Raw genomic sequence first — 25597 nt, forward strand, 5'->3', positions numbered from 1 at the left:
TTAGATCTCTTGTACCAAGATAAAAATGTTTTGCGTAAGCGTGCACGCGTACACGTAGTTTGGCAGAAGTATGCGATAAAGCGGCGGCCAAACAAATAAACTAAACCGACAAATGTATCATCGCTAATCAGTGCCTTTTCTTTATACTGCAAAACACCTGCCAGTAATGAACTTGTTGTGGTCGAAATACTTTTCATGTGACAGAAAATTACTTTGGTCAGTTTGGAAAAAACCACATGCCAGCTGTTTGTTCAGTTACTCGAAACTGAATCTGATTCAGAGGCAAATTTCAGAGATGTTCAACATGGCGTTTTCCAGGTAATGTTGTACTAGTAAGAGTAGGAGACGATTATAAAGCATACTCTAGGTGGCAGGTAATTTCTCTGTGTGTAGTTTCTTTATTTCTTCATTTTGCTATTTGGAAAAAATCGAAAATCGTGATTTCGCCATTTCGTCATTTCGCCATTTCGCTATTTTGCAGACGACAATTCGCCGGCTTCGGGTATTTGCAGAGACGGAGCATGTATGCGGGAGCTTTTGTTTGGTTGGCAGTGGAGAAAGGGAAACCTGGCACTATTGGAAGGTTTTAAAATTGTAGCAGGAAAGCAGCTACGAACAGTTTTCATTTTCCCGCCCAAAATTTTGATTGTGATCAAACTATCTCTACATGATATGTTTCTGTGTACGAAAAAACAAATAACATTGGCTATGGTTTTTGTTTCATCCGATCAATACATCAAATTAGTCCGTGCAACTGCATGAAGTTCCACATTGCCGTAGTCGTGTGTGCAAAGTGTTATTGATGAAATCGTTTGAGCGGGCAAATCAATTTCTACCCTGCCCAAACGTCAACGGTGCATGTTCGTTTCCCTAGAACTCCCACTATTGCTACTTACCTTTGTGGGTATGAATACATCCAAAACGTTGAGGGCGCTTGAAAGCTTGTCAAGCCGAGAGCCGGCGTACTGCATGAGATCAAAATGATGGAGTTTCACATCCGCGAGATTTTTTTCCAAAATGAAAGTTTACCTGATTTGTAACATTACGCGGTCAACAGATGTTCAACTAAATTCTTTATTGCTCTCCCTGCTTTCAACTTCTGACATTTCTCGTTACGTACGTACGGTAGGATGCGTCCTAGCGTCAGCAATTCAGACTCAATTTTCGTTACAAAACTTGTCCAATCCACTGCTTGCTATAGCTCATTTTGAAGCTGTTCGAGTAAATGAGATTGTCACCGCCCTGCTTTTGTTTGTGAAAATTAAAAATATTTATTTTTTCCATTGCGTTCTCACAAGGATTTTAAATGTCGCTTAACTTTAATGATTTTGTTTCCTTTGTACCAGCCTTTGCAATGCGACCTTTTATTTTCATTTTTGATTGTTAAAGAGATTTTTTAGTTTCCCGAAGAAAAGATTGGGCAAAAGTTTAAGTAAGCCAGTATTTGGAGGCGCGTACTTCCTTATCGAGCGAAGAGTTCATTTCAGGCACCCTGGCATTTACACAACATACAACATCAATCTGATGATGCTTTGCTGGTTTTCTCAATTTAGCTGTGATGATGAAAGTGTGTTTCTGAGATAAGGGAGGCGGCATATGACTGATTATATCGTGATGTTTATACTTTAGACTGTGTACAGTAGCTGCGTGTTCGACTGTAAATTAGAGTTTGAAGGCGTTTGGCATATTCACTTAGGATTCAAAGATAGCGTTAAGCGTGGCGCTTCTTGTTGAAAGTGGACATATCATAAGACACTACAAAGCAACCGTGCGATGCTAAATTTCCCTAGACAGCCAATCTTTTATTGATGAAATGACTGAGCAATCTCCAGGTCTCTGATAACTACCTTGGTGGTTCGTCAAATCACAGACAGTAAAACGGAAGCCCCGGACTGTCTCTGGTCAAATATCAAATCCCTTCCACCTACTAACCTAAGAACAGTGCAATTGAACGATGGCAAGAAAGCTGGACAGGACTGCAGAACACTCAACACACTGATCGATTTCAAAAATCAACATTATCCTAGGGGTTCATTCGCTTTACAAAGCCATGCGAGGGCCCCCTAAACACATACGTTATTTTCAGGAGAAAGATTGGGCCAGTGTTTTTCAGATGAACCGAAAGCTGAAGTAGGGTGGTGGTACTGGCAGATTAATGATGCTATTTTATGTGTCATAAGAACTCACTTTAGTTTAAGTAAAATAATAAAAAGTGAAACACTTTTATAAGCTATGTATGTATGTATGTATGTATGTATGTATGTATGTATGTATGTATGTATGTATGTATGTATGTATGTATGTATGTATGTATGTATGTATACATATGTGTATGCAAGCATGTCTCTATGTATGTGTCTTTTTTATGTATTTTCTGCATAAATGTATGCATGGATAGATGGTTGGACGAATACATATGTGCAAATAAGATATCACAGAATCATGACTGTAAATGAATTCAGCCTTTTATTGTGCATTTATGCAGTACACGATATCGAAAATAAAAATGCATGTTTTCAATGTCAAGGGTGATACATTTCGCAGAGACGTACAACCGATAAGACTTCTCCGTTCACTTGTTGTGATCTGAACTTCTCAGCCTAACGTTCCACTACGTGAGAAAAGGGCAAGTAAGAGTAGATCTCGAAGCTTAACGTTGTCAATCCCTACTCTAGCTTGAGGTCAGAGTTGAAAATGGGTTAATAAATCACCCTCATTAAATGTAAACGAGTGTTATCAGATCTCTTTCTTTTAAAAAACGAGTCATGAAAAAAACAAGCTGTAAATAAGGATACCACGTGATTGCACGATCGACTTGTATATTATATTTTCGTTCGTTTTTTTTCTGAAAATATTTTTTAAAAATGAAGTGAAGATAACTAGATGGAGATAACGAAACTCATCTTTTTACTTAATTTTTTTAGTTGTAGTTCTAAAATTGCTTTCAAGGCAGGACATAGTTGAAGAGATCTTGCAGTCTTGTTATTCCTGGGATTGGTATAAGTCGGGAGCTTTTTAGGAAGATAGAAAGTTTATAAGCATCTACGTAAAGCAATAAATAAAGGTTTCATTCAGTTTAGAAATGATAAGAGAAATATAAAAATAAAAGGTTCGCACTTTTCACATTTCACATATGAATTGTCCAATGCAATGATTCGATCAATCTTGTTACAGTTATGGTACAGCAATCCGTCTGAGATTGTGTGCCATGCAATTTTATGCTGCCTTTTATACAAAATATCGCAAGGTTTGATAAAGTAAAACGAAGTGAAGCAAAACGTGTGAAAGAGAGGGTGCATATCGAGACCATGCCCGTATTTCGTGAATATATATATATCTATCTCTGAAGTTGGTGTAATAGGCTGTGTGATGCAAAATTTGCTTAAGAAAAATAAATGACATTTCTCGCTTATGCCGTCAAGTTTGTATTTCAACAGAGTCGACATGCCTATAAAATGTTTGTAAATAAGGAGAGAAACGAATTAGTAACATTCAGCCGATAAGAAAAGAGGCATTGTCCTCTGAGCCGATGAAAACATCGCCTCAGTTTTCACCGATGAGAACAAGAGATTACTTTCAGCCGATTGGTCAGTTGGTCTATGCTAATGAATAGGCGCTCCAAGTGGGCAGGACGGCTAATCTTCAAGCTTCAAGGAAACGGCAACTGCATTTTTCATGTTTGTGCTTCCTTTGAATTCTGATGTTCTACTTAAACGAAGATTTAAACGCATTCATTCCTTTATTTCAGAATATCGCAATAGCTGCAGTACCTTTTAGCCATTTCATTGAATAACTGGATCTCGTCTGCACTCTAGAAGTTTAAACTTACGAGGAATCGAATTTTGAAACTGCAGAAGTCAAACTCACAAACATTGAACTTATATGATGCCATTCCAAAATGTCAATAACTTCCACTTGGTGGGTAATGTCAATGACTAAAGTACACAAAATATCTCTCAAAACAATCGATATCCCAATAATTGCCGAATGTTCGACTTGGATCGACGCCATTTTGGTAAACCTATCTGCGCATGAGCAGACGAGTCACGTGAGCCTTTCTTCGGCCCACTGACTTTACTGGTACGCCCACATGAACACACAGTGCTCTCTGTCACGGTGAAATAATATCACAGAAATCGTAATTCGACAGGTTTTTTCAATTGTTAACGTGAAAAAACGTCAGAAGGACTAGCTGCCATCATGGTCCACCGTACATCCTTCCTGTATTGGCACACGTGTCGATTGGCAATATCAATGCATGGCGACCTTAGCACTTTAAAGAACTGTACAACATTGTCAAAGCTAAAGAGACGTTCACATTCCTGTTGCCGATGCAATTGTATTTCCATCAACGCATCACATACCACACATAAACTTTAATATTCGTCGTAGAATTCCCTGTTTCCAGAGTTGCTGTAAACACTACGGTTCTATAAAAGGGGTATAGAGTAGGTTACTAATGAAATCCTCGGTGTGTTTCCTGTTTAGGAATGCCCCATATAGATCCGTTTGAAATGAACTTGAATGTATAGACAACTTCAAATCCAGCTTCTGTAAATGACTCCAGTCAATTCCAACAAACGCTGCACGATTACATGTAAGACCCGCTGGCCATTATCATACTGTCAGTGTCTTTCGGCGGAATTCAATTCGCCCATACTTTTCATAAAGAAACTGTCAGCCATCAACATGGTCCATCTACAGGCGAGTCGTCCAAAGTTGGCCTCAAGATTTAACGTTACATGAGGCGACTGCGTTATCACGTCGACGTTCCTTGGGTCTGCGAAGGCGTTGGAGACGGGACTGGCCTCTTCAGGGGTATAACCAACGTCTTTTTCTGAAAATTCTGGAAAAATACAGCATGTCATTTTAATAACTGTTATTTTGTTAACAGTCGTTCGGTAACTACGTTCCACCCGGATGTAGATAACCATAATTCATGAATCGACAGATAAAAAAACAAAACATAAAAAACCAACATACAACATACATACAAATATACAGTTAGGCATGCAGATAGATAGATAGATAGATAGATAGATAGATAGATAGATAGACAGATACAGACAGACAGACAGACATACAGACAGACAGGCAGACATACATACATACAGACAGACGGACATACGTACGCACGTACACTCTTACAACATACACCTAATCATAATTACATAGTTATAGTTGTACGTCCGTACATACAGACACGTAAAAACTCTACAGATCTGGCAGAAGTATAATAAACAACTTATTTACAGTCTACACTCACCAGACGTCTTGCAGTTGACGATGACAGGGACGCGGTCGAGTCATTTCTGTTGGTGGCGAAACTCTCACTGGCCCTGCTGCTGAAGCTGGTCATGGAACTAGCCCTGAAGTTGTTGGGGCTGGTTTTGTTGGTCTCGACTTTGTCATTCCACGCCCTACCTGACGAGTCATGGACGGCTTTGTGGTTGTGGCCAAACTTGCTACGGTATAGCGTTTGCACCTGTTGTGAATTGGAAAAGGAGAGAAATCAATAAAACGAAGCTGTGCACCGGGGTAAAGTTTCCTCCCACGAGGTAGAACTTTGTAGAATGAGAAATTTATGAACATGGTAGAGCACACTAAATAATGTATTCGCATCTTATCGGAGGATATGAAAAAACACACGGAACTTGCATCAATATAAATAACTGAAATCCACGGAGACGAATCCACGGAGACGTGTGCTCAATCCTAGCTCCCCAAATCAAAGATGTAATTACGCCTTCCCTGAACACAAACACACACATACTCTCTCTCCCCCCTCTCTCTCTGATAAAAACAAGGCGATCTGAATAAACTGACACATAATAACTGAAAATTATCACAAGTTGTCACGGACACGGCTGTCACGCTATTCGGCATGAGTGGGCGTGGCTATTGTACCGTATCGTAGATTTGTGACTTTCTTCCCGTCCTATTTACCGTCGTGTTGATTTTGTCTAGGTGCATTAAGCTGGTTTGCGCGACAAAATTGAAAGACCTAAACTTTTTTTCAATAACTTCCTTCAAGAAAACTTTAAATCTTGAATATTCAAAATCACGAATAAAATAGTTCAGGGGTCACCGCGCAAAAGTTGATACTAGATAAACAAATTCCCCTATAGTTACCGACATTTAAATTTCTAAATATAACGGCCATTCCAGTATTGACTCTGTGGGGAAATTGATTTCAGATTTTCACAAAAATAAACCGGTGAAGACATGAGTTATCCCACTGCTTCAACATGAGCCCTTACAAGTGGTAAACAAAATAGCATTGTAAAAGTTTGAAAGTGCGAATATTTGTCCTCAGAGACGCATTCAACCTTTCTCACTGTGAAAAGCTCTTTCTGAAGTGTGCACAGGAGCTAGTTGTTTTGAAATCCATTCCCTGCTTACCTGATTATCTAGCACTCCGTAGAAAACAAAAATAACCATTCCCTGTAAACATAGAGACACGACATCAGAGATTCACATACACACGTAAAGTGAATTCATGTCACGATATAGTATCGATTGAAGTGGGAATTTCGTTTTCACTTTAGGAAACCAATTGTGTTGCCGTATCAACAACTTGCCCGGAGAAAAGGATTCCGATCGTACGTACAATAAAGTACAATCTAATTTACTCCACATCCGAGGCCAAATTCAAGAAAATTGCATGTAAAGTGCATAAAATCTAATTATATCTACGTCACACTCCCTTTCCCTGGCTTTTTGAACCAATTCAAGTAAATGGACTAACATATGATTAAATTTACGATTGTCGAATGTTCATTTGATCGTACCAGCACGCCGTTGGTTTGTGATTTGAATGTGTCACGAACTCTACTACGTGTGGAGCGGTCTCAGTCAGAAAAATGTAACAACTTAGCCGGCTATTGAACCACTCTTTTTTGGGAGTGGAGATTTAGCCGAGCGGTTCTCTCTGTGGCCTCTCCGCTAGGCGACTGATGCCGTATGTTGTGGGTTCGAACCCGATTGAAAACTAGCCGTATTACTTGAGCAAACATTTCGATTGCATCAACAAACGAGGGTCAACATGTTGCTGCCCAACAGTGATAATTATTGTAGTTTACTCGAGAAAATTGCAAATTTAGAGGGATTTAAATGAATGAACAACACGCAGTGCAAATAAAATGTATGTCAGACATACAGACAAACACGCTTCGACGAACACATTCATTTTGGGGACGAGTTAAGGCTACATTTATGAAGGCTTCCATAATTTGTCTGATCAACAAAGGCAGATCACTTCAAAGTTTTCGATTAAGCAAATATTTGTACCAAAGACTAACAGAATTGCAAGACAAGAGTATTCAAATAATTGCTAACAATTCTTTCGAAGTTAACATTATATGATTTCTACACAATATTAAGGGCCCCATGTGTGAAATGTTTGTCTGGGGGAAAAACAGCGGGATGTAAAACTTATCAAAAATATTCGCTGAGAATAAGATAAACTAGTTGTTGTATTTCTAAAGGCTAAGGATCAATGTTTGTGGCATAAATCATATCGTGTGTAAGATATTGGCAAATTAAGTGCATGCCAGCTGATTTGGAATCATAGTCAGTTACAGTCGTATGCACTTCCGAAAATGACTGATCTCTACGTTTACTTAAACCTTTCCGAAAGGAAATTAAACCGTTCTCTTTCATAATCAGGAATAGCAATCGTTTTTCACAGTAGCATCGGGTATGAGAGATGCACATCATCCAAAAGTAACCGATATTTTAAAGTCACAATGGCTAAAATATCAATGTTAATAAAGGGAAAATTGGACGTTGGATTGTCACTATAACAAGACGAAGAAAACTTCAGTCGCCCAACAGCTCCGAAACTATTCCAAACACACGACAAACCAGTAGACTATAATAAAAATTATTTGAGGCAACGAAAATCCGTCAAGGACTATAAGTCGGAGAAGTGTTTGAGACATGATCGGATAGGGGAGGGAGGGGGAGGGGTACCCCTTCTTTTACAAGGCAACTTTATGTAATATTGTCATCCTTATTAAATCGTTGTACCAACCCTGTATAGAGGTTGGCTAAAATAAGTTTGACATAGTTTTACATGAAAACAAATTACTTTTTTCCTTAAGGCAGTCCACATTGTTCGTTTTCGCAATGTTCGTAAACAAGTTCATAAATTTGAGAATGTTATAAAGATAACCTCTCGTCCAAGCTAGAAAAGTAAATTATACGAAAAGTCTCGTCCGTCTGAACGTGCTTGACAAAGCTTTATAAAGTGGTTTGATAGTTATATGAAGGTCAAACATTATAATGTGCTTATCAAATGATACGTCGCTCTGTTGAAATATTTTAATATCACAAAGACCCTGTGTTATAATTGTTGCAACCAAAGTATCCTATGGGGTAGATGGCGTAATTGCACCTTGTATGAGACATCTTTCTGGTACTGCTGTGTAGTTTACACTTTGAATACCGTTTTAAAACTTCGCTCGTCTTGATAAATTGGAAATGAAATGTAAAAATAATGGTTCTTACCTGTATTATGTAAGTTAGAGCAAAAATTGCATAAAGTGCCTCGCTTCTCAATTCGATGGCGAACGCTTTCAGAGTCCACGTGATCATCAGCAATGGCAGTGTTATCATTGGGGCTCGGAATGCATGTCTTTAATAAATGCAAAAACAAACAAAAACGATCATTAATCGCTGAAAGCAATTGGTTTCTAGTACTGAACTTTGCACGGTGACCACTTGTTTTTATCCTTGGAAAGGCGAAATTTTCATCGAGGAAAGTTTGAGCCCTTTACTTTCGAGGCGCATACTAAGTGCCGTAAAACATAAACTACAATTGATATACAGTGTCTGTGAGTCCTACTGGGAGGATGAGTGACGTCATGGCAGCTGCGTCTTAGCCCAGCTGCGAGTCGCCGATAACTGTTTAAAGGTCAACTAAACTTTCTGCAATTTCAAGTAGATTGTAAAACCCTGAACGTATAAATGGCAAAATTGTGATTGGTTTCCGCAGTAATGCCCATCAAATCCTAGTAGAAGTTTACACTTTCTACCGTAAGTTTGCTTACTTTAGCTTCCCCATCTCTGCTGCTCCTTTCTGATCGGTTTTCTTGATAGAGAAGTAGCCATGGACCGATGAGTACGTCACCACAAAAGTAACCTGGAGGGACGACATTTGAAAAATATAGAATATCATGGTTGCCATGCAGCCCTATGTCTTTTAAAACGTTTGTTCACGTGCGACCATTTTCGCTAAATTACTGTCAATTGATGCAAAAAGATAATGCCCACAATCTACTCATTGAAGTATCCAATGCCTTTCAAGAGTAGAATTCAAACTAATCTACCCTGAACTAAAGATGGACGACACTCTGAAAATCTAACCACAATAACCACGAAATTCCACAAAGATGCCACATAGTATAGTACGCGATATGTTTGTTGGTTATCATAAGAATCACCATCGGCAAAAATGTGAAAAAATGAAAGGAGATAAAGATGTCTTCGCTGTTCTCATCACTGAACTCAGGGAAAACACCATATCTCCTTGGCGTTTGTAGTAAATACAAATTACACTGTCAATTTATACCAGTATGGTTGTCCAGCCCATTAAAAGAACGGTTTAAAATGAACCTTTGTACTCACAAGAATGACAAACGCCGCCGGTCCAATGAAGGCATAAATCACTTTATTCCATATACTAATCCAGCAGCTAAAGGATACAAAAAGCGTAAATTCATTAATTAAATTATTCGTCGTTTCATTCTTTTGGTTAAAATTCATTCGTATTGGCTGAATGAAAGCGTATAGAACGTTTATAGAACGTGACAATCTGGGTGAAAGTTGGATCTTTGCCGCCCCAGATATCATAACCTCAATATGTAGTACATGCATTATTATGGGAACATGAGCGTCTCGGGTGGATCTCTCATCTTTCAGCAATGCCAATACAAGATGGTATACATATAATTGTCAATTGATTATCAAACAGCTTAAGGAATAAAAGGGTTTAATCTGAATCATGATGAAAAAGTTAAAGGATTCGGAGTAATTATGTAACACGATTGGAAATATTTTGGGTTTATAGGATTTTGAAAAGTTTGTCAAAAATTATTGAAAAATAAGGCACCAGACCATAATTTGTTGCTACAGACTAAGGTAAATTTCTTAATTTGTGCAGTCTACTTGGCAACAAAGTTAAGTTAACTGCTTTTTAATAAATCTAGTCAAATTTGCTTTTTTTGCAAATGTAAATACAGTGAAATAAACAAAAATTTTGCAAACTGTACTTATCATATAATTCTGCAGAATGTTTTGAATCTTACAAATTTTGATCCTTTACCTGTTTTTGATATATCACGGTTGTCAAATTGCGATTTTTTGAAAAGTTTTAACCACTACTTTGTTTGACTGCTGATAGTACATTGTAAACTCTCCTATTTTGCTAAACTGTCATTTTCATTGTGTGGTAGATGTTCAGGAAACTAAGGTATTTCATACTTTTGAAGTTAGTACCTCAATAAGGCAAAGTAAAATAGTTAAAATTGTATTTTTTTTATTCTATTTACTTAAAACATACAAGGAGTTCAAGTAGCTGGTGAAATATTTGTATTAAAAAGATATTTTGAAATTGAAAAGTTGAAAATGTCTAAAAATTGTTCATGACAACACTACCTTATATTTTCAAGGCCACCTTGAACATGACCCTCTATTTTTCAAGGCCACCTTGGACACATAACCCTCTATTTTTCAGGGCCACCTTGACATGACCCTCTATTTTTCAAGGCCACCTTGAACATGACCCTCTATTTTTCAAGGCCACCTTGGACATGACCCTCTATTTTTCAGGGCCACCTTGGACATGACCCTCTGTTTTCTAAAATTACCAAAACTTGGGAAATGGACAAAACAATAATGACAATTTCAAAGAAACAATAGGATCTGTCATTTTGAAATGGTAGAAATCTATTTATTGTGCAAATGTATCAAAAGTGTTGGGTACCCTATAGCTGAAAGTTACAATATTACAGATTACCCTTAAAAATATGTGAATTGCAAAAACAGAAGAGTAGATGAGCTTAAATTTACTGAATAAACCAATATTACTACAAATCTTATTATCCCAAAATATTTCCAATCGTGTTCTATGTAAGTGGCAGCGCATGTGAAACTGTATACGGTTCGCGAATACACCACATTGACTGCCATGCGCTCAGTCGAAAAGAACCAGACAGGAGACGCCATTGACTAGCGTAAGACGTCACAAGAAGTGGCGTATCGCACAACGCGAACAGTGCTGACGTTGCAATATATACTCACTATTTATCGTGCCCGTACTGATCATGCTTCAGTCCCGCGGCGCTGGCCACGACGAGGAGAGGTGTGACCCATCCCAGAAGGCAGTAGTGTGAGATGGTGGCCGACGTAGCCGAGGCGTGGACGATCTTCAATTGCAAGAGGACGGCTTGTGCAAGCATCCAGAAAAACACAGATAAATATAGGTAGTGCAAGAGAATCCCCACAAATCTGCAAATCATCTGTAACAAAAAGAGAGGCGGCATCAAAACTTGTGACCTGGTTTACGCATTTGCTGTAACCAAACCTGTTCATATAAATCCGAGTGGAAACCTAAAGCAAGAATCGCCTCAGAGACATATATTCGGACAATAACAATGTTTCAGCAATTGGCTGGTCGACCACTTGTGAGGGCTTCTTTTAAGGCTCTTGGAATAAATGAATTTTCATCGTCTTATTATTGTAAACATCGACTTCAAAAATCAAGTTTCTCCCAAACAGCGTACACAGGGATGACGGCCATTTGTATTTCAATTATTACGCATTTCGTTTCTCGAATTCTAAAATTTGAAATATGAAACTATCCCGCTGACTTTGATTTTGAAAGACAATGGTCACAAGTTTTCTTGTTGAAAGTTTGAACTAAAAGATTTAACAGTCTTACGGCGAGTACTATAAATTATGATCACGAGCAGCAGTGAGAATTTGATCGCGAAAATATACCTAACAGACATTAACTTTTGTCTTTATGTCAAAGTTAAGGTCCAGCAAAACTAATCTAAGCTTTCCGCGTTCACAGGTGGCAAAGGAAAAGATTCGTTTAAAAATTCCCTCCGGTGCCCAATACTGACAATCGAAGAGAGAGTTTGGAAGGTAATTACATGATAACTTTGGACAGACAGAATGTTTGCAAATCGGAAGAATGTTGTCCACACAGTCCAGTGACTGGGAAATCACCCGTATTTAACGTGTACGGCTACATTTCCGTCGCCGTGACAGCAGTTCTAATTAGCGAGGTACCCGTAGATCGATTGGGGCATTTGAAAATATCCCCGGTCTGAAATGAGACGGATGGAGACTGGCGGGAGACCTCGCGTTCACGCAGATTTGCTTTCAGGAGCGTTAACAGTGTCAGCTAATTTAGCGTAACATTTCACAGACTTATCGATCGTCAATTCCCGGGGAATCTATTTACTGTAAGTCCTTGTCGAGCTTTTCCACCCTGGGAGAGACATTTCGCCAAATCCATCTGCGATAAAGGCAAATGCCAAACGGTGACAGCGCTTTCAAGTCTCAAATTTAGCAGACGACACGCAGCTTAATCGGTTGTAAAACGAACGGTGATAACCACTCAACTGTGGGCGCCCTTTCACCATACGCAACTTTTAATGTTTAAGGCGCGAAAATTATAGACTGCACAGTGTCATTTTCAAGGCTGTTAGTCTTCCGTAAAGGGCGATGCACTTTTCGCGGCGCATCAAACAAAACATTTACATAAAAGAATCGGCATTCCAAATGTCTCTGCGCATTTTTACGTCGGAGTTAATCTATGATGATGACACGTACGCCAAGACACGCGTTCAATAGCCAAAATAATCTCAAAAGAAGTCATATTTTACCGCCTTCAAACAATTTGAAATGTGTTCTGCGAACAACGGAGCAAGCCTTGTGCTGTGGTGGGGTTTACGTGTGAGTACGTGGCTCAGATAATAGTTCTGACTACTACACGGAATGTGTACCGTGCAGTACAATTTTCTGATTAGAGAATTTCTTTTCAGAATCGCCTGTCAGCTTCGAATTCGGATTCGAGTTATATTAGTTTTGTAGACAAATCGACAAAATTGGGGCTATCAAACCAAAATTTGCAACTAGACCGTGTTAATTCTCACATTATCGTGATTATTCAGTTGTGAACATCATTAAATATAACTTTGTGGAGGGATGGGGGTGGATGTGACAAGGTCACGCGATATAAATGAAGGGTGATCTTGCATAGTTCGAATGTTAGTTCATTTTGTTTATCGCAGCAATTTTGTCCGCTGGGGACAAAAATAGTAAATTTTGCTGCCTTTGGAACTTACCTGATTTTCTGTGGAGTTTATCCCGGACAGAAACGTGATTTGGCCGATTATGTAGGTCAATAGAAAACATTTTACAACCAGTGCCCAGTCAGATTCCAAACTTCTGTAATCGGAAAGGACGACAATCAAAGACAATAGTAAAATAGACAGTCAGTACGACAGACAGACACACAGACAAACAGGAGTACAAACGAAAGACAGCAAGAGGAAACAGCGAGAAATTAGTGACATTAAAGATAAAAGAAGAACAGAGACTCTACATTGAATGGAAAATTTATTATTTATGGTTTATCTGACGATCTGTGAAGCTTTAACATATATTTTAAATATTCATAAAAATTCTGCTATCAATTAGAAAGAGCTTCGACATTTTGTTGTCATCACTTCAAACTCGTACGTGATTAACGACCGAATGTGCGCCATGTGCGTCGTGTAAAACCGATCAAAAACGAGGGCGTTCGACAGCTTTGAGCAAGTCTCGTCGGTGAAACTCCCAGCTGGTTGCAAGGCTTATCATTTAGGAGTTAGCTCATTCGATTCTCCGATGGGCGACCAAGGGACGAATGGTCGACATGATCGGAACGCATAAGCTATTTCCATGCCAACGGCACACGAGAGAGAGAGAGAGAGAGAGAGAGAGGAGAGAGAGATTTTACATTTTAACGGAGGGCGCTATACAACGTGGCACAGGAAATGGCAATTCTGACGCACTCACCTATTTACATATAACAAAAGTACAAAAGTTGCCACCAAAAATAAGAGTGAAATAACGACACCAGTCACCATTATCGCGTTGAGAGGCACTTTGAGTACAGTATCGTCCTAGAAAAGAGAAAAAGGTTAAATTAGAGGAATCACTGGTATAATATCGATTGAAGTTGGTGTTGTAGAGCCCTTGTGAAAAGTAGGAGACACATTTTGTCTTGGCCTCTGAAGCGAAGAGCGAGTTAGACACTTCGACGTAAAACAAGCGTCAATCTTCAAATGCTCCAGTACGTCCATTCAGTGAATTATCACTATGGAAACCGAACCGGGCTGCATGTCGTGTACTTCAGCGAGCTGTGTCTTTTACAGAACGTATCAGTAAATTTTTTGCCACTTTTCATTTAAATGGCTCCATTCGTGCGCGAACACTTTCACTCATTTCTCAACAACTTCAAGGAGTGCTGTACTCACGTCATTTAATGTCGTCAGCAAGGCGAAGTTGGTTGCATGGTGACAGTTGCAGGTGGTGACGTCACTTGTCGTTGACACCGTCTCGCACTCACTATCGCTCCACACACTGCTGGAAGAAGAAATCATAGAAAATGCTTAAAATGACAATGATATACATCTAATAAAACGTACATTATGCTATCCCGGATAGATGAATGAAAGAGAGCATGGAGGTATATGCACATATTTATTTATTTATGTGTGTCTGCCTGCCTGCCTGCATGTATGTATGTATGTATGTATGTATGTATGTATGTATGTATGTATGTATGTATGTATGTATGTATGTATGTATGTATGTATGTATCTATCTATCTATCTATGTATCTATGTATGTTTGCATGTATGTACGTACGTACGTACGTACGTACGTACGTATGTATGTATGTATGTATGTATGTATGTATGTATGTATGTATGTATGTACGTACGTACGTACGTACGTACGTACGTACGTACGTATGTATGTATGTATGTATGTATGTATGTATGTATGTATGTATGTATGTATGTATGTATGTATGTATACATGTATGTATGTATGTATCTATCTATCTATCTATGTATCTATGTACGTTTGCAGCTGTCTGTATGTCTGCTGGTATTCATGCATGCATGTATGTTTAAATATTACTTGTATCGTATAATTTTCATGTTTGTTTTGAGCTGCTAACTACTCTCATGGCGCTGTTCCCTGACCATGAAGTTGATCTGTAGTTTACGAAAAGATATCATTAAGCGGAAAGTGCAAGCTTATCATCAAACAGCTTTTGAAGTGTTCTCACGATACAGAAACTTAGGCCTATATACATTAAACAAAATAGGTCACAAATGATAACAGAATAAAATATATATTTATAAGCATATATATATGTATAAACAACTAAAAAAACAACAAATAGATATACAAGAGATGATTAATTCTAATCTTATATATATATATATATATATATATATATATATATATATATACTATACTAGCAGTTGATAAGTACATAAAACAACTTACACACAACATATAAAAAATAAACAAATAAGTCAATAAATATGTCATTTGTTTACCTTGAAGTGAGAGAGACGTCCAACAAGGCACACACCGGATTATTTCCAGCTTGGTGATGAGAAAACCTCAACGTGATTGGTTCGTTGAATGGTTGTACTTGCGTAGGATGTAACGTCACCGATACTACGTCACTGTTGATTTGCCCGTCCTGGTGGGCCGATCTGTTAAAAGAATGAATATTAATTAAGAAGAACAAGGAAAATACTCGTGTTTACAGTAACCCTACCAAGTCTACTTATATCCAGCCTTAACTTTTGCATATTTTGAAAACTTAGAGCAAGAATGGTGAACTTTCATTGTAAATATTTTGTTGAAAAGTGATAAAAATGAAAACAAGTAAAAATATACATTAAAGAAGGAAGATGGAAATAGTTCTCTACACACCAAGCCTGTTAATTGGAGCCAAGTTACGGTAAACAAACACATTTTTTTTTATTTTGGACTGACTTATTCAGTGACGATTACGTGTGTATGTCGGCAGTTTTAGTTTAAAGAATTATGTCTCAGGGATGAAGGCGCCATAGTGAGATTCATCGTCAATTAGCAGACATATGTCGGAGGCAGGGGGTAAGTACGGTTGAAACACAGCAAAGGTACGAGGCAGCCTGCTCACTGCTGCGCTTAGTGGGTAACGATTTTTTACGTGATGTGAGTACGAGCTGCCATTTGTAACGTAGTGGTTTTCGTGAAAAGTTTTGAAAAATCGTGAAAGTGAGTCGGTCGAAACACTAGTTTACTTCCCTGGCATGTAATTAATAACTTATTCAATGATCTTGTAACTACTAATTCATTATGCAATTACGATATTCCAAATTAAATTAAAAATCAAAATATCAACAACTTGGAATATCTCGCAAGACTGAGGACAACCATAAAAAGTGTGGAACAGAATGCTGTTATGAACTTAGCAGGGTGGAAACCATTTAGATACTTAGGATAGAATAAACTAAACACTAGATAGAATTCGATTTTTCCTGTTATGCGATAGTCTGATCAACTGTTAAATGCGCAATTCTCCGACTTACCTAGCGTTGATATCTGTGCTAGGTAGAAGAGACGACGCACTCTTGTACCAGACAATGCATGCGGCAGTGTGCCCGGACGTGTCTGCAATAAAAGCGGGAATTTTAAGAGAACCTCGACGAGGTTGAATGTGAGGCGGCGGGAAATACGCGCGCGTGCAGTTATTGAGATGTAACGTTTTGTATGAATGTCAGTTGCCATGGTGAAGTATGAGTAGCACTAAATATACCTTGATTAGTGTGAGATTTGTCACTGCGTGCCTGGGCATTTATTGCGCCTAGAATGTGTCAATTCACACCTGGCCACTTAGTGATATTAAACCTGATCGTAATTATTTTTGACAATTCACGAGCCAAATATATTCATCGCTTAACCCCACAACTTAGTTTGTGTTGTCTCAAAGTCGACTCAATATTATATATATATATATATATATATATATATATATATATATATATATATTATATATATATATATATATATATATAGACAAGTTGACATACAGAGTAGTTGAATACAGAGTATTTCACCTTCTTTTTTCTCGGGGAGAACCCCCATTTTTGCGGACACAGAGTGTAGAATAAATGATATACTTTTGCTAGAATAGTTTAAAGGATGAAGTCTAGATATAAATATCAGACAGAGATTGTTTTTAAAGGCTTTCTGAATAATCATTGCACACAGATGTCGCTTTCAGCCTCTCCCTTGTACGCCACTCGATTGGCATCGGAGAACATCACACGTATTCTATCTGGGGTCATAGATGTTCAAAAAGTGACTTATTACCTCTAGAGGAAATAAATATCTTTCTTTGCCATTAAGTCTGGAAATTTAAAGCCATCTTTTTTACCCCGAATCGAAACATCGACTGCACGCAATTATTTTTACCTGCTTCCGTGAAAACTGCTACGGGCACTGTCGCCTGATTGGCGTCGCTATTGCTGTTACTCGGGAAGATGAACGCTTCGCTTGTGTTGGCTTGAAATACCTCTATAGCAACATCTGCGTGAAAGAGAGCGAGAAAGAGTGCATTAAAAAAAGAGAGGTTTATATTAAAAGATGTTACTCATCCGGTGTATTCATCAACCTAAAGTTAGACGTTATATTGACCATACATCACCAATATGCCCCGGGTACTCGTCCCGTAGATTCGCTTCTAAGATGTTTTATGGCCGGTAAAACTCTCAGACAACTCCTGCTCGACACAATATAGCTTTTCACATTATTAACCCCTTCTAGTGAGCTCCCTGCGGAAGTGAGTGTTCCCCTGTCGTTTTTGTCTGTTTTACACTTACAATGAACGGAAGATACGTGCCAATGATGAAAAGTGCAGTTTCAGAACTTGTAAAATCGATGTTCCGAAACACTCGCCCTTTAAAGTATACTTTCTGTTCATTGTCGTGATATCCTAGTTACGACTGTTTTGTATGTGGTTGTATTTTTTTGTTTCGTTTGAAGCGTCCGCGCCACTTGGTATGCTTTATACTGCGCCTGCGTCAACTTTGTGTTGGAACTACCAAACACTTTACCGACACTTGAACTTCAAAGTGGCACATGTTCTCCTTGTTAGGCCTAACTCTATTTGGTGATATTGAAATTTGAAATGTCCAGTTTCACACAAGGGAGACGGCGAAAGACTCCATAGGCTAAAAATGAGTCCATATATCACAAAATATCTGTAAAGTCTTAGAAAAATGTGCGCGTCCGAAAATCTGTTTGCGAGGCGTATTTTACCTTATAAGGTTGTACGCGCCTCGAAAGTTAAAGACTTAAACTTTGGCTCAAACTTTCCTCAATGAAACTTTCAACCACGCTGTTACCAAATCAAGAATAAACATCGGGGTCACCCTCAAAGTTTGGTACTCGAGAACCAAATTTCCTGACATTTACAGATATTTGAAATCTAGAATGGCCACTATACTCACGGGGAATATAAAATTTTTGCTTTTCGAAAAAATAAGACGGAAATAATTTTTCTTACTCAAAGAGCTTCAAAATGAGCCCAAACAGGTTGTAGATCAGAAAAATAATGTAAAAAATTGATAGTCCGAATATCTTTCCCCGTGACGCATTCTACCTAAAAGCAGGAGAATTTTTTACTTAACAGTTTGACAAATAGTCCTTCTCTCTTGGTGGTCTGTAAGTTACATTGACGATTTTGAAAAATTACAAACAGTTTCAAAAATTCGCACTGGACTTTCAAATCAATACTCCTGAGCAAATTTAATGGAGATGTAAGACATAAACAGCGTCTATTTAACCCTTTGAGCGCCAAAGTCAATTTTTGTAGCCATTATAAACTGTAGCCCAGTTAAAATTTTTTTCAGAATTTTGCCAAAATTTTGATAAAAAACTGAAGCCAATAAAATGTGATGTCTGTTTGGTCCAAAATTATCAAAAAATTATAGAAAAATTTATAAACATTGGTAAAATGTTGCACTGAAACTTTGATGGGAAAAATTACAGCAATCAAAGGGTTAATTTGTTTAGATATGTACAGCAGACGATATAGAACTCACTACCAAAATTTCAATACAAAGAGCTAAATCGTCAGACCGAGTAAAACAATAAACAGTAATGGGTTCAAGTTATCATTATCATAAATTTTTCATTACCAGGAGTTTTTCGACAATTGAAATACCAAAACAAATTAAACTCATACACTTATTCTGGTTTATTGGACTGTTCTTCATTTCTTCGCCGCGGATAGCCGGGGAAATCCTGTAGAAGCGTGATACCACGGCTACAAGGATAAAGTTGCCTTTCTAATTTTTTTAAAGCTTTGTCAATTTTGAAAAGTGCATATCATATGACAGTCTGGAACAACATTGTCTTCAGTTTGAAGGATTGATAAGCCTGCGCTATTTTTTTCCTTTGCTATGAATATGATAAATGTACTAAATGAAGATATTCTCTCGTCGGAGATATCGATTTTTCTTTGCATTGTTCATCCGTTTATCTACTGATAGCAATTAAGGAAATTGACTTTTTCCATTCACATTATGCCCGCTAGCACTTATACAAATTCGATAGAACCGCAAAGAGACGATAAAAAGTAACGGAAAAAAGGGAATTAAACCCGCAAACACAAATAAAGAGCCAGCGAAACCAACAAACAAAACAAAGGGACACATTCAACACGTTACATAAAAATGAAATAGAATCTCAAGAGAGTAATTTGAACTCATGATATTTAACCCTTCGAGTGCAGTCATTTTCCCCACCAAAATTTTAGTTCAATATTTTACCACTTTTTATGAATTTTTCTGTACTTTTCTGATGATTTTGGACCAATGGACATCACATTTCATCGGTTACAGATTGTTATCAAAATTTTGGCAAAAATCTGAAAAAATTGACTTGGGTATATTTTTTATGGGCGACAAAAAGGACTTTGGCGCTCAAAGGGTTAAACGGCAACTTTTGGCAGAGGTAAGACACGCAAAATCTACAAGCAAAGGTATACAGGGGGAAATAAAAAGCCAACAAGATTATAAAAGACAAGCAATAACAACCCGCACCTTAACATCCAAACAAAAGAATATAAAAAAATCAAACCGTATCAGACGAAAACAGTCTACACAATTTGAAAATAGCTTTCCATATTTTAGTCACTGCAAGTGCTTTCCAAAATATAAATTTCCTAATCCACAATCTAACGTTCAGAAGCTCAGGCTTAGGACTACTATGCAACGTAACTCAAATACCTATTGTCAACGCCATTACAATAAATATCAACTTCAGGTAGTACCCGCCTCAGAATTGAAAGGCGAAAGCATTTGCTCAAACTTTCCGTAAGAAAAGTTTTTTAAAACTATTCCCTTCCGAAATCAAGAATTAAAACCAGGGTTCAGCTGCAAACTTTGGTACTAAAGAAACAAACTACCGTCACAATATTTTCCTACTCATACGCGGAAAAATTAAATTTTCGATTTAAAAAAAGAAAGCCACGATAAAAACTTTATTTACTCCATGAGCCCCCATCCCTACCCCGAGAAGTGGTAGACCAAAGAAGTTTTGTAAACATGTGAGAGTTCGAATATGTGTCCCCAGGGAGCATTTTACCGTAAGGCAGTATGCACCTCGAAAGTGAAAGACTTAAAACTTTTGCTCATATTTTCCTTAAGGAATCTCTCAATTATTCTCGTTCAAAATCAAGAATAAAAATAGGTAATCGTGCAAATTTTGGTATTATAGAAACATGTAACCCAAGATTTACCGATACTTAAATTTCAAAATGGCCGCTATCCCTGTGTTAACCTCGTGGAGAAAAATTAAATTTTCGAATGTCGAAAAACTGAGCCGATGAAAAGTTTTCCTTCACCAAGAGCTTTAAAATGAACCTCGACAAGTGGTTTATTAGAAAAGATGTAAAACTTAGAGAGTCCGAATACATGTCCCTGCCGTGCATTCTACCTTAGAGGTATACTGTCACCTGTTCCAATTATTTTGCCATAATTACCATGGAAAGAGAAAATGTAACCAATGACAGATTTTAAGCGGGTGGCCGCTTTTTAAAAAACAGCGCCCTCACATGGGCATTTCGAATACCAAGGAACGCCCCTTTGACTATATATGGGCATAAGATTACAGGTGACTGTATACCTTTAAAACGAACGCGCAAGTTCAACTGTGAAAGGGGATGCTAGCCTGTGTCCTTGTTGGGGAGAGGCGAGCAATTAAAAGTAAATATTTAATAGGCACCGGGCACGAGAAATATGTTTTTTGAATTTCATCATGGCTGATGCATGTTTTAAATGCAGTGAACAAGATAAGATTAATTTCGTCGGACCTATTTGTCTTAAATGTTGAAGTTTGCCGGCATTAACAGGCACCGCGGTGTTGCTGATTGGGTTGTGGGATATTTATTAAGGAAACATCAACGCCAGGGTGTAGCGATTAGGATCTATCTCCGACATTCTGTGGCTCGCATTTCATCCAAGACGCGACTAGGGCTTGGGAACACCTTCTAGATCTAAGTTAAGTAGTTTTAGCGAAGTAAAGACTTTTCTTGCACAATTACGAACCTCAACTAATGCGAAACACATCCCCGCGGTGAGAATTGAATATCATCGATGGGTTTCAAAATATCGCCCACAGAGAGAGCATGAGAATTCCTCTCTTTATCCGTCTTGTGGCAAGTCTCGGCCTCTTTACAAAACTGGCTATAAATGGATGTTTAATCCGAGCTAAAAGGCTGTAATGGGTGTTTGACGGCGGCTCTGTGTTTGGGAATTGTGTCATAATTGCGGCTAAACAGCGCTGAATCTAAAACGACGTGGCAAACAGCGGGAGGCGACGTTCGACATGCCGCCAGCTATTCCTGAATATTTCACGAGACGGTCTCCCGAGTATCCTTGCTATCTCTTTTTTGTTCTCAAAAAAGACGGCAATCGCTTTATACGAGGACGCCGGGTTTGATTTGTTAGGTATACCACCAAGGGACCTTGATTATCTTGATCTCGTCGAAAGGAAATCTAACATTGCGATTGTTTGTTGTTCGGAATTAGCGCGCGAAAAGCGGCAATATTCTGCTTCTGTCAGTTGAACCTCGTTCCCCGCTTTACAAATCATTTCCCTGTCTGAGATAACTGTGAGAAAGTCACCATAATTTTTCCACTATGCGTATCAAAGCATTGCGTCATGTTATGCAACCCGTAAAAAATGAGGAAGGGGGGTCTTGTCAGTAACCGTCTCTCGGCCTGGGCAGTCATTCATCGTTGATTTCATTTCCGAGTTGGCGTGTTCACCTCATCTGACGTTTGCTTGGCAGTCAGAAGCTATTACAGCAATCAAGGAGGTCAGCTGCCACTTGATGAAGAGGCGACTCATCAAAATCTCAATTTCCGATCACGTCCTAACCTCAAAACAAAGCTTTAATTTCCGCGCTTTTGTATTTGCCACCGACGGGGCAATTTTGGCTCTATTGACGAACTCACGCGCCTGATGTCGAGCACACAAAGAGTATAAACGATGACAAACGACGGGATCCATTACCCCAACGAACTGTAGGCCATTCACTTTTGCGAGCAAGGAGAAGCTTGGTCGTCTACATTCTCCTCGAAGATCACAGAGAGGGCACTCACCCGATCCAGAGTTTAATGCGTTTATAAAATGTTGAAGACATACCGACCACAAATACTCATTTCAAGTGCGAGGTCGGTACAACCAAATCACGCAGTCGCAGTAACATTTTTTCCCTTTAGTTAGTTATTTTTTGTTAGGGCAGGGGGATCGAGTTACAGTAGATCGCTTCTACTAACTCGTGAGGTCAAATAAGAAGAGAAAAGGGGCGTTTCGCAAGCTTTGAAATAGCGAAAGGTTTCGTCGATGTGACTTCCCCTGTGAGTAGCGGGAACGCGTCTGGAAGTCTCCGGCATGTCCGCTTTCGCTGTTGTCATGGCAACGATTGGATTGATAATCCCCGGGGTAGGGGAGCCCTCTTTCCATCTGCGTCGGAAGCGAGGTAATTGTGGTATAAAAGATGGCGTAACGCAGTCCTAACGAATGGCTTCTGGGGACAGCTTTCTAATCGATGTAATCGTGTAAATGCTCACATTGAGAATCAGCAATTGCTAACTTACCTAAATTTTCGGTGACAAGGCTGTATTCTGTGATATTTACAAGTGAAAAACAAGAAAGTACGTCTCCATAAAACGAGTCCAGTTTTTCCAAGAAAGTGAAAATTGCATCAACATCAGAAACCTGAGACAAAAATGGAAGGAAAATGGAAAGCAATCAATTAAATTGGATTGGCTCGCCAAAGGGTTTGGACAGGATAAATGATCTTTCTGGCCGAGAGGCAAGGGGATCTCCAATTTTCCTTTTGCAGTGTAAAGTGTAGCTGCGGGGATCGAATCAATAATAACAAGAGCGATCAGGACCCCGGATAATGCTAACCCGAGTGCGCACATAAAATCCAGCAAGCCGGCAGCGTTGCAGGTAGCAAACATCGATAGATTACCCTGATATTCACCGCATTAGTTTCTGAAAGATTTTTCCCGCGCCCGCGGGGAAACGGTGCACGCAGACGACCATTTCTGTGCGCGTGGTCAGTGTAAGTTCTTTGCGTATATGCGGCGACATATGGGCGGTTTTTTTTTGAAAGATTTATTTTAATCTGTTTCCATTCTGTAAGGTGTGATAAAATAAAAACTATTAGATTAATAGTTTTATTAATTCATTGTGAGTAGGGGTCTTTGATGGTATCTTGAATATTCTTGCTAAATTTTGAATAGGTTCTTCAACGTTATTTGGCACAGTCGCAGTCGTTTAGTAGTCTTTTATGGGCTGAAATTAATTTATAATGCGTGATACTACAGAGACTTAATCATGTTGCTTGGAAACACAGCCCGCGAACAATAACTCGTATTTATTTCTTCTAGTTGTTCAGCTTTCTCGCAAATTTCGCGCTCAAAATTCAGACAGTAGTTACCTGATGTGTCTCAGTCCATAGACTGCTGTAACTATTATCTAATAATTGTCGGGCGGAAATTAGGACAGCCTGAAAACAAAAACAAAAAAAAAACAAAATAACAAGTGAATTGTGAGTGGAATATTTCGTCATTTGGTATTACAGTGGGTTTCATGTCGATGCCACAACTCTGTATGTGCGACAGACACATTTGTAAAATATAAACGATTAGCTTGGGTATCAGCACACGCTTCAAACTTTGAAAATCACCGACTCATTGATTGATGACAGTAAACCGGCACGGGGGCAACTCGATCAGGACCAACAGCTCAACAGGTAGTTGCACTTTATCGACGACGTAGCAGGTTTATAGTAACAATTACAGCTGAAAGTTTGAAGATGTTTGCTGCAGCTAAGGGATGGACCATTAGACCTTGGGAGGGGGGGGGGTGGTCACAATGAAATTGTGAAAATTTTTTTTTTACTATTGTAAATTTCTGAAATTTTTTTTTTCCAATTGAGATTAGCTGTGCAAATTTTTTTTTTCAGAGTAAATTTTCAGATTTATAATTTTTTTTTAGTTCGTCGCTGTCTGAAGATAAAGAGGGCAAAGATGTGGTGCCAAGCACCACAAGCGGCCACGCAAGCGGTCACGAGGGGGGGGGGGAGGTCAGGAGAGGGGTGTCCCCCTGCTGCTGTTGGAGCTTTTGAAAAATAGAGATTAAAATGGTGTTATTTGGTGGCACTTGGGGAGTATATTTGCGGGGGGAGGTCAGGAGGGGGTGTCCCCCTCCTGCCGTTGGAGCTTTTGAAAAATAGAGATAAAAATGGTTATTTGGTGGCACTTGGGGAGTATTTTTGCAGGGGGAGGTCAGGAGGGGGTGTCCCCCTCCTGCCGTTGGAGCTTTTGAAAAATAGAGATAAAAATGGTGTTATTTGGTGGCACTTGGGGAGTATTTTTGCAGGGGGAGGTAAGGAGGGGGTGTCCCCCTCCTGCCGTTGGAGCTTTTGAAAAATAGAGATTAAAATGGTGTTATTTGGTGGCACTTTGGGAGCTTTTTTTTTGGATTATACATCTTCCTCTGAAACATGGTCTTGTTGCTCCTCAGTAGCTTCCTATAGTTTTGAAAATTGACTATTTTGGTTTCCTGGCTTCCCTTTCTACTGCGTGGTGAAATGCCTACATTCACCCCACCAAACATCATGCATATCTCATGATTTACAATTGATTTTGACAAGCTGAGAAGCTAAAATGAGCTAAATAATATAGTTAAATTTGCATATTTGTGTTTTTAGAGCAATTGTTGCCCTTTTTTGATCAAAATATCTATTTCTCTGTAGCAGCATGTCCAAATTGATTGGATGTGTATAGATGTGTTGAAATTTCAATATTTGTCTTTTTAGGGCAATTTATGCCATTCATGGTCAAAAAATCTGTATTCTCTGAAAGGGCTTGTCCAATTTCTTTGAAATTTGCTACACAAAAACGATTATTCATGCAGATTTATTCAGTATTTGCTA

The 25597-nt window shown here is 38.7% G+C and overlaps 1 protein-coding gene across 4 annotated transcripts in view; it reads right to left on the reverse strand.

Moving 5' to 3' along the window:
• Nucleotides 1-2447: 2447 nt before the first annotated feature.
• Nucleotides 2448-25597, reverse strand: part of LOC139129447 (adhesion G protein-coupled receptor B1-like) — a 113266-nt gene continuing 90116 nt past the window's right edge. For 2 of the 4 annotated variants that reach the window (XM_070695078.1, XM_070695081.1), the window contains 15 exons: nt 24098-24166; nt 23247-23367; nt 17551-17664; nt 16665-16746; nt 15639-15800; nt 14538-14646; nt 14077-14183; nt 13362-13464; nt 11305-11522; nt 9631-9697; nt 9054-9145; nt 8512-8638; nt 6403-6444; nt 5267-5485; nt 2448-4846 (listed from right to left, as the gene is read on the reverse strand). In XM_070695078.1, the coding sequence (XP_070551179.1) occupies nt 4760-4846; nt 5267-5485; nt 6403-6444; nt 8512-8638; nt 9054-9145; nt 9631-9697; nt 11305-11522; nt 13362-13464; nt 14077-14183; nt 14538-14646; nt 15639-15800; nt 16665-16746; nt 17551-17664; nt 23247-23367; nt 24098-24166 (1719 nt within the window). In that variant the 3' untranslated portion in view covers nt 2448-4759. The remainder of the gene's footprint in view (nt 4847-5266; nt 5486-6402; nt 6445-8511; nt 8639-9053; nt 9146-9630; nt 9698-11304; nt 11523-13361; nt 13465-14076; nt 14184-14537; nt 14647-15638; nt 15801-16664; nt 16747-17550; nt 17665-23246; nt 23368-24097; nt 24167-25597) is intronic. The other 2 variants (XM_070695079.1, XM_070695082.1) reach the window with 1 other exon arrangement.

The sequence above is a fragment of the Ptychodera flava genome, chromosome 3 (genome assembly GCF_041260155.1).
Source record: "Ptychodera flava strain L36383 chromosome 3, AS_Pfla_20210202, whole genome shotgun sequence".
Classification (NCBI taxonomy): Eukaryota; Metazoa; Hemichordata; class Enteropneusta; family Ptychoderidae; genus Ptychodera; species Ptychodera flava.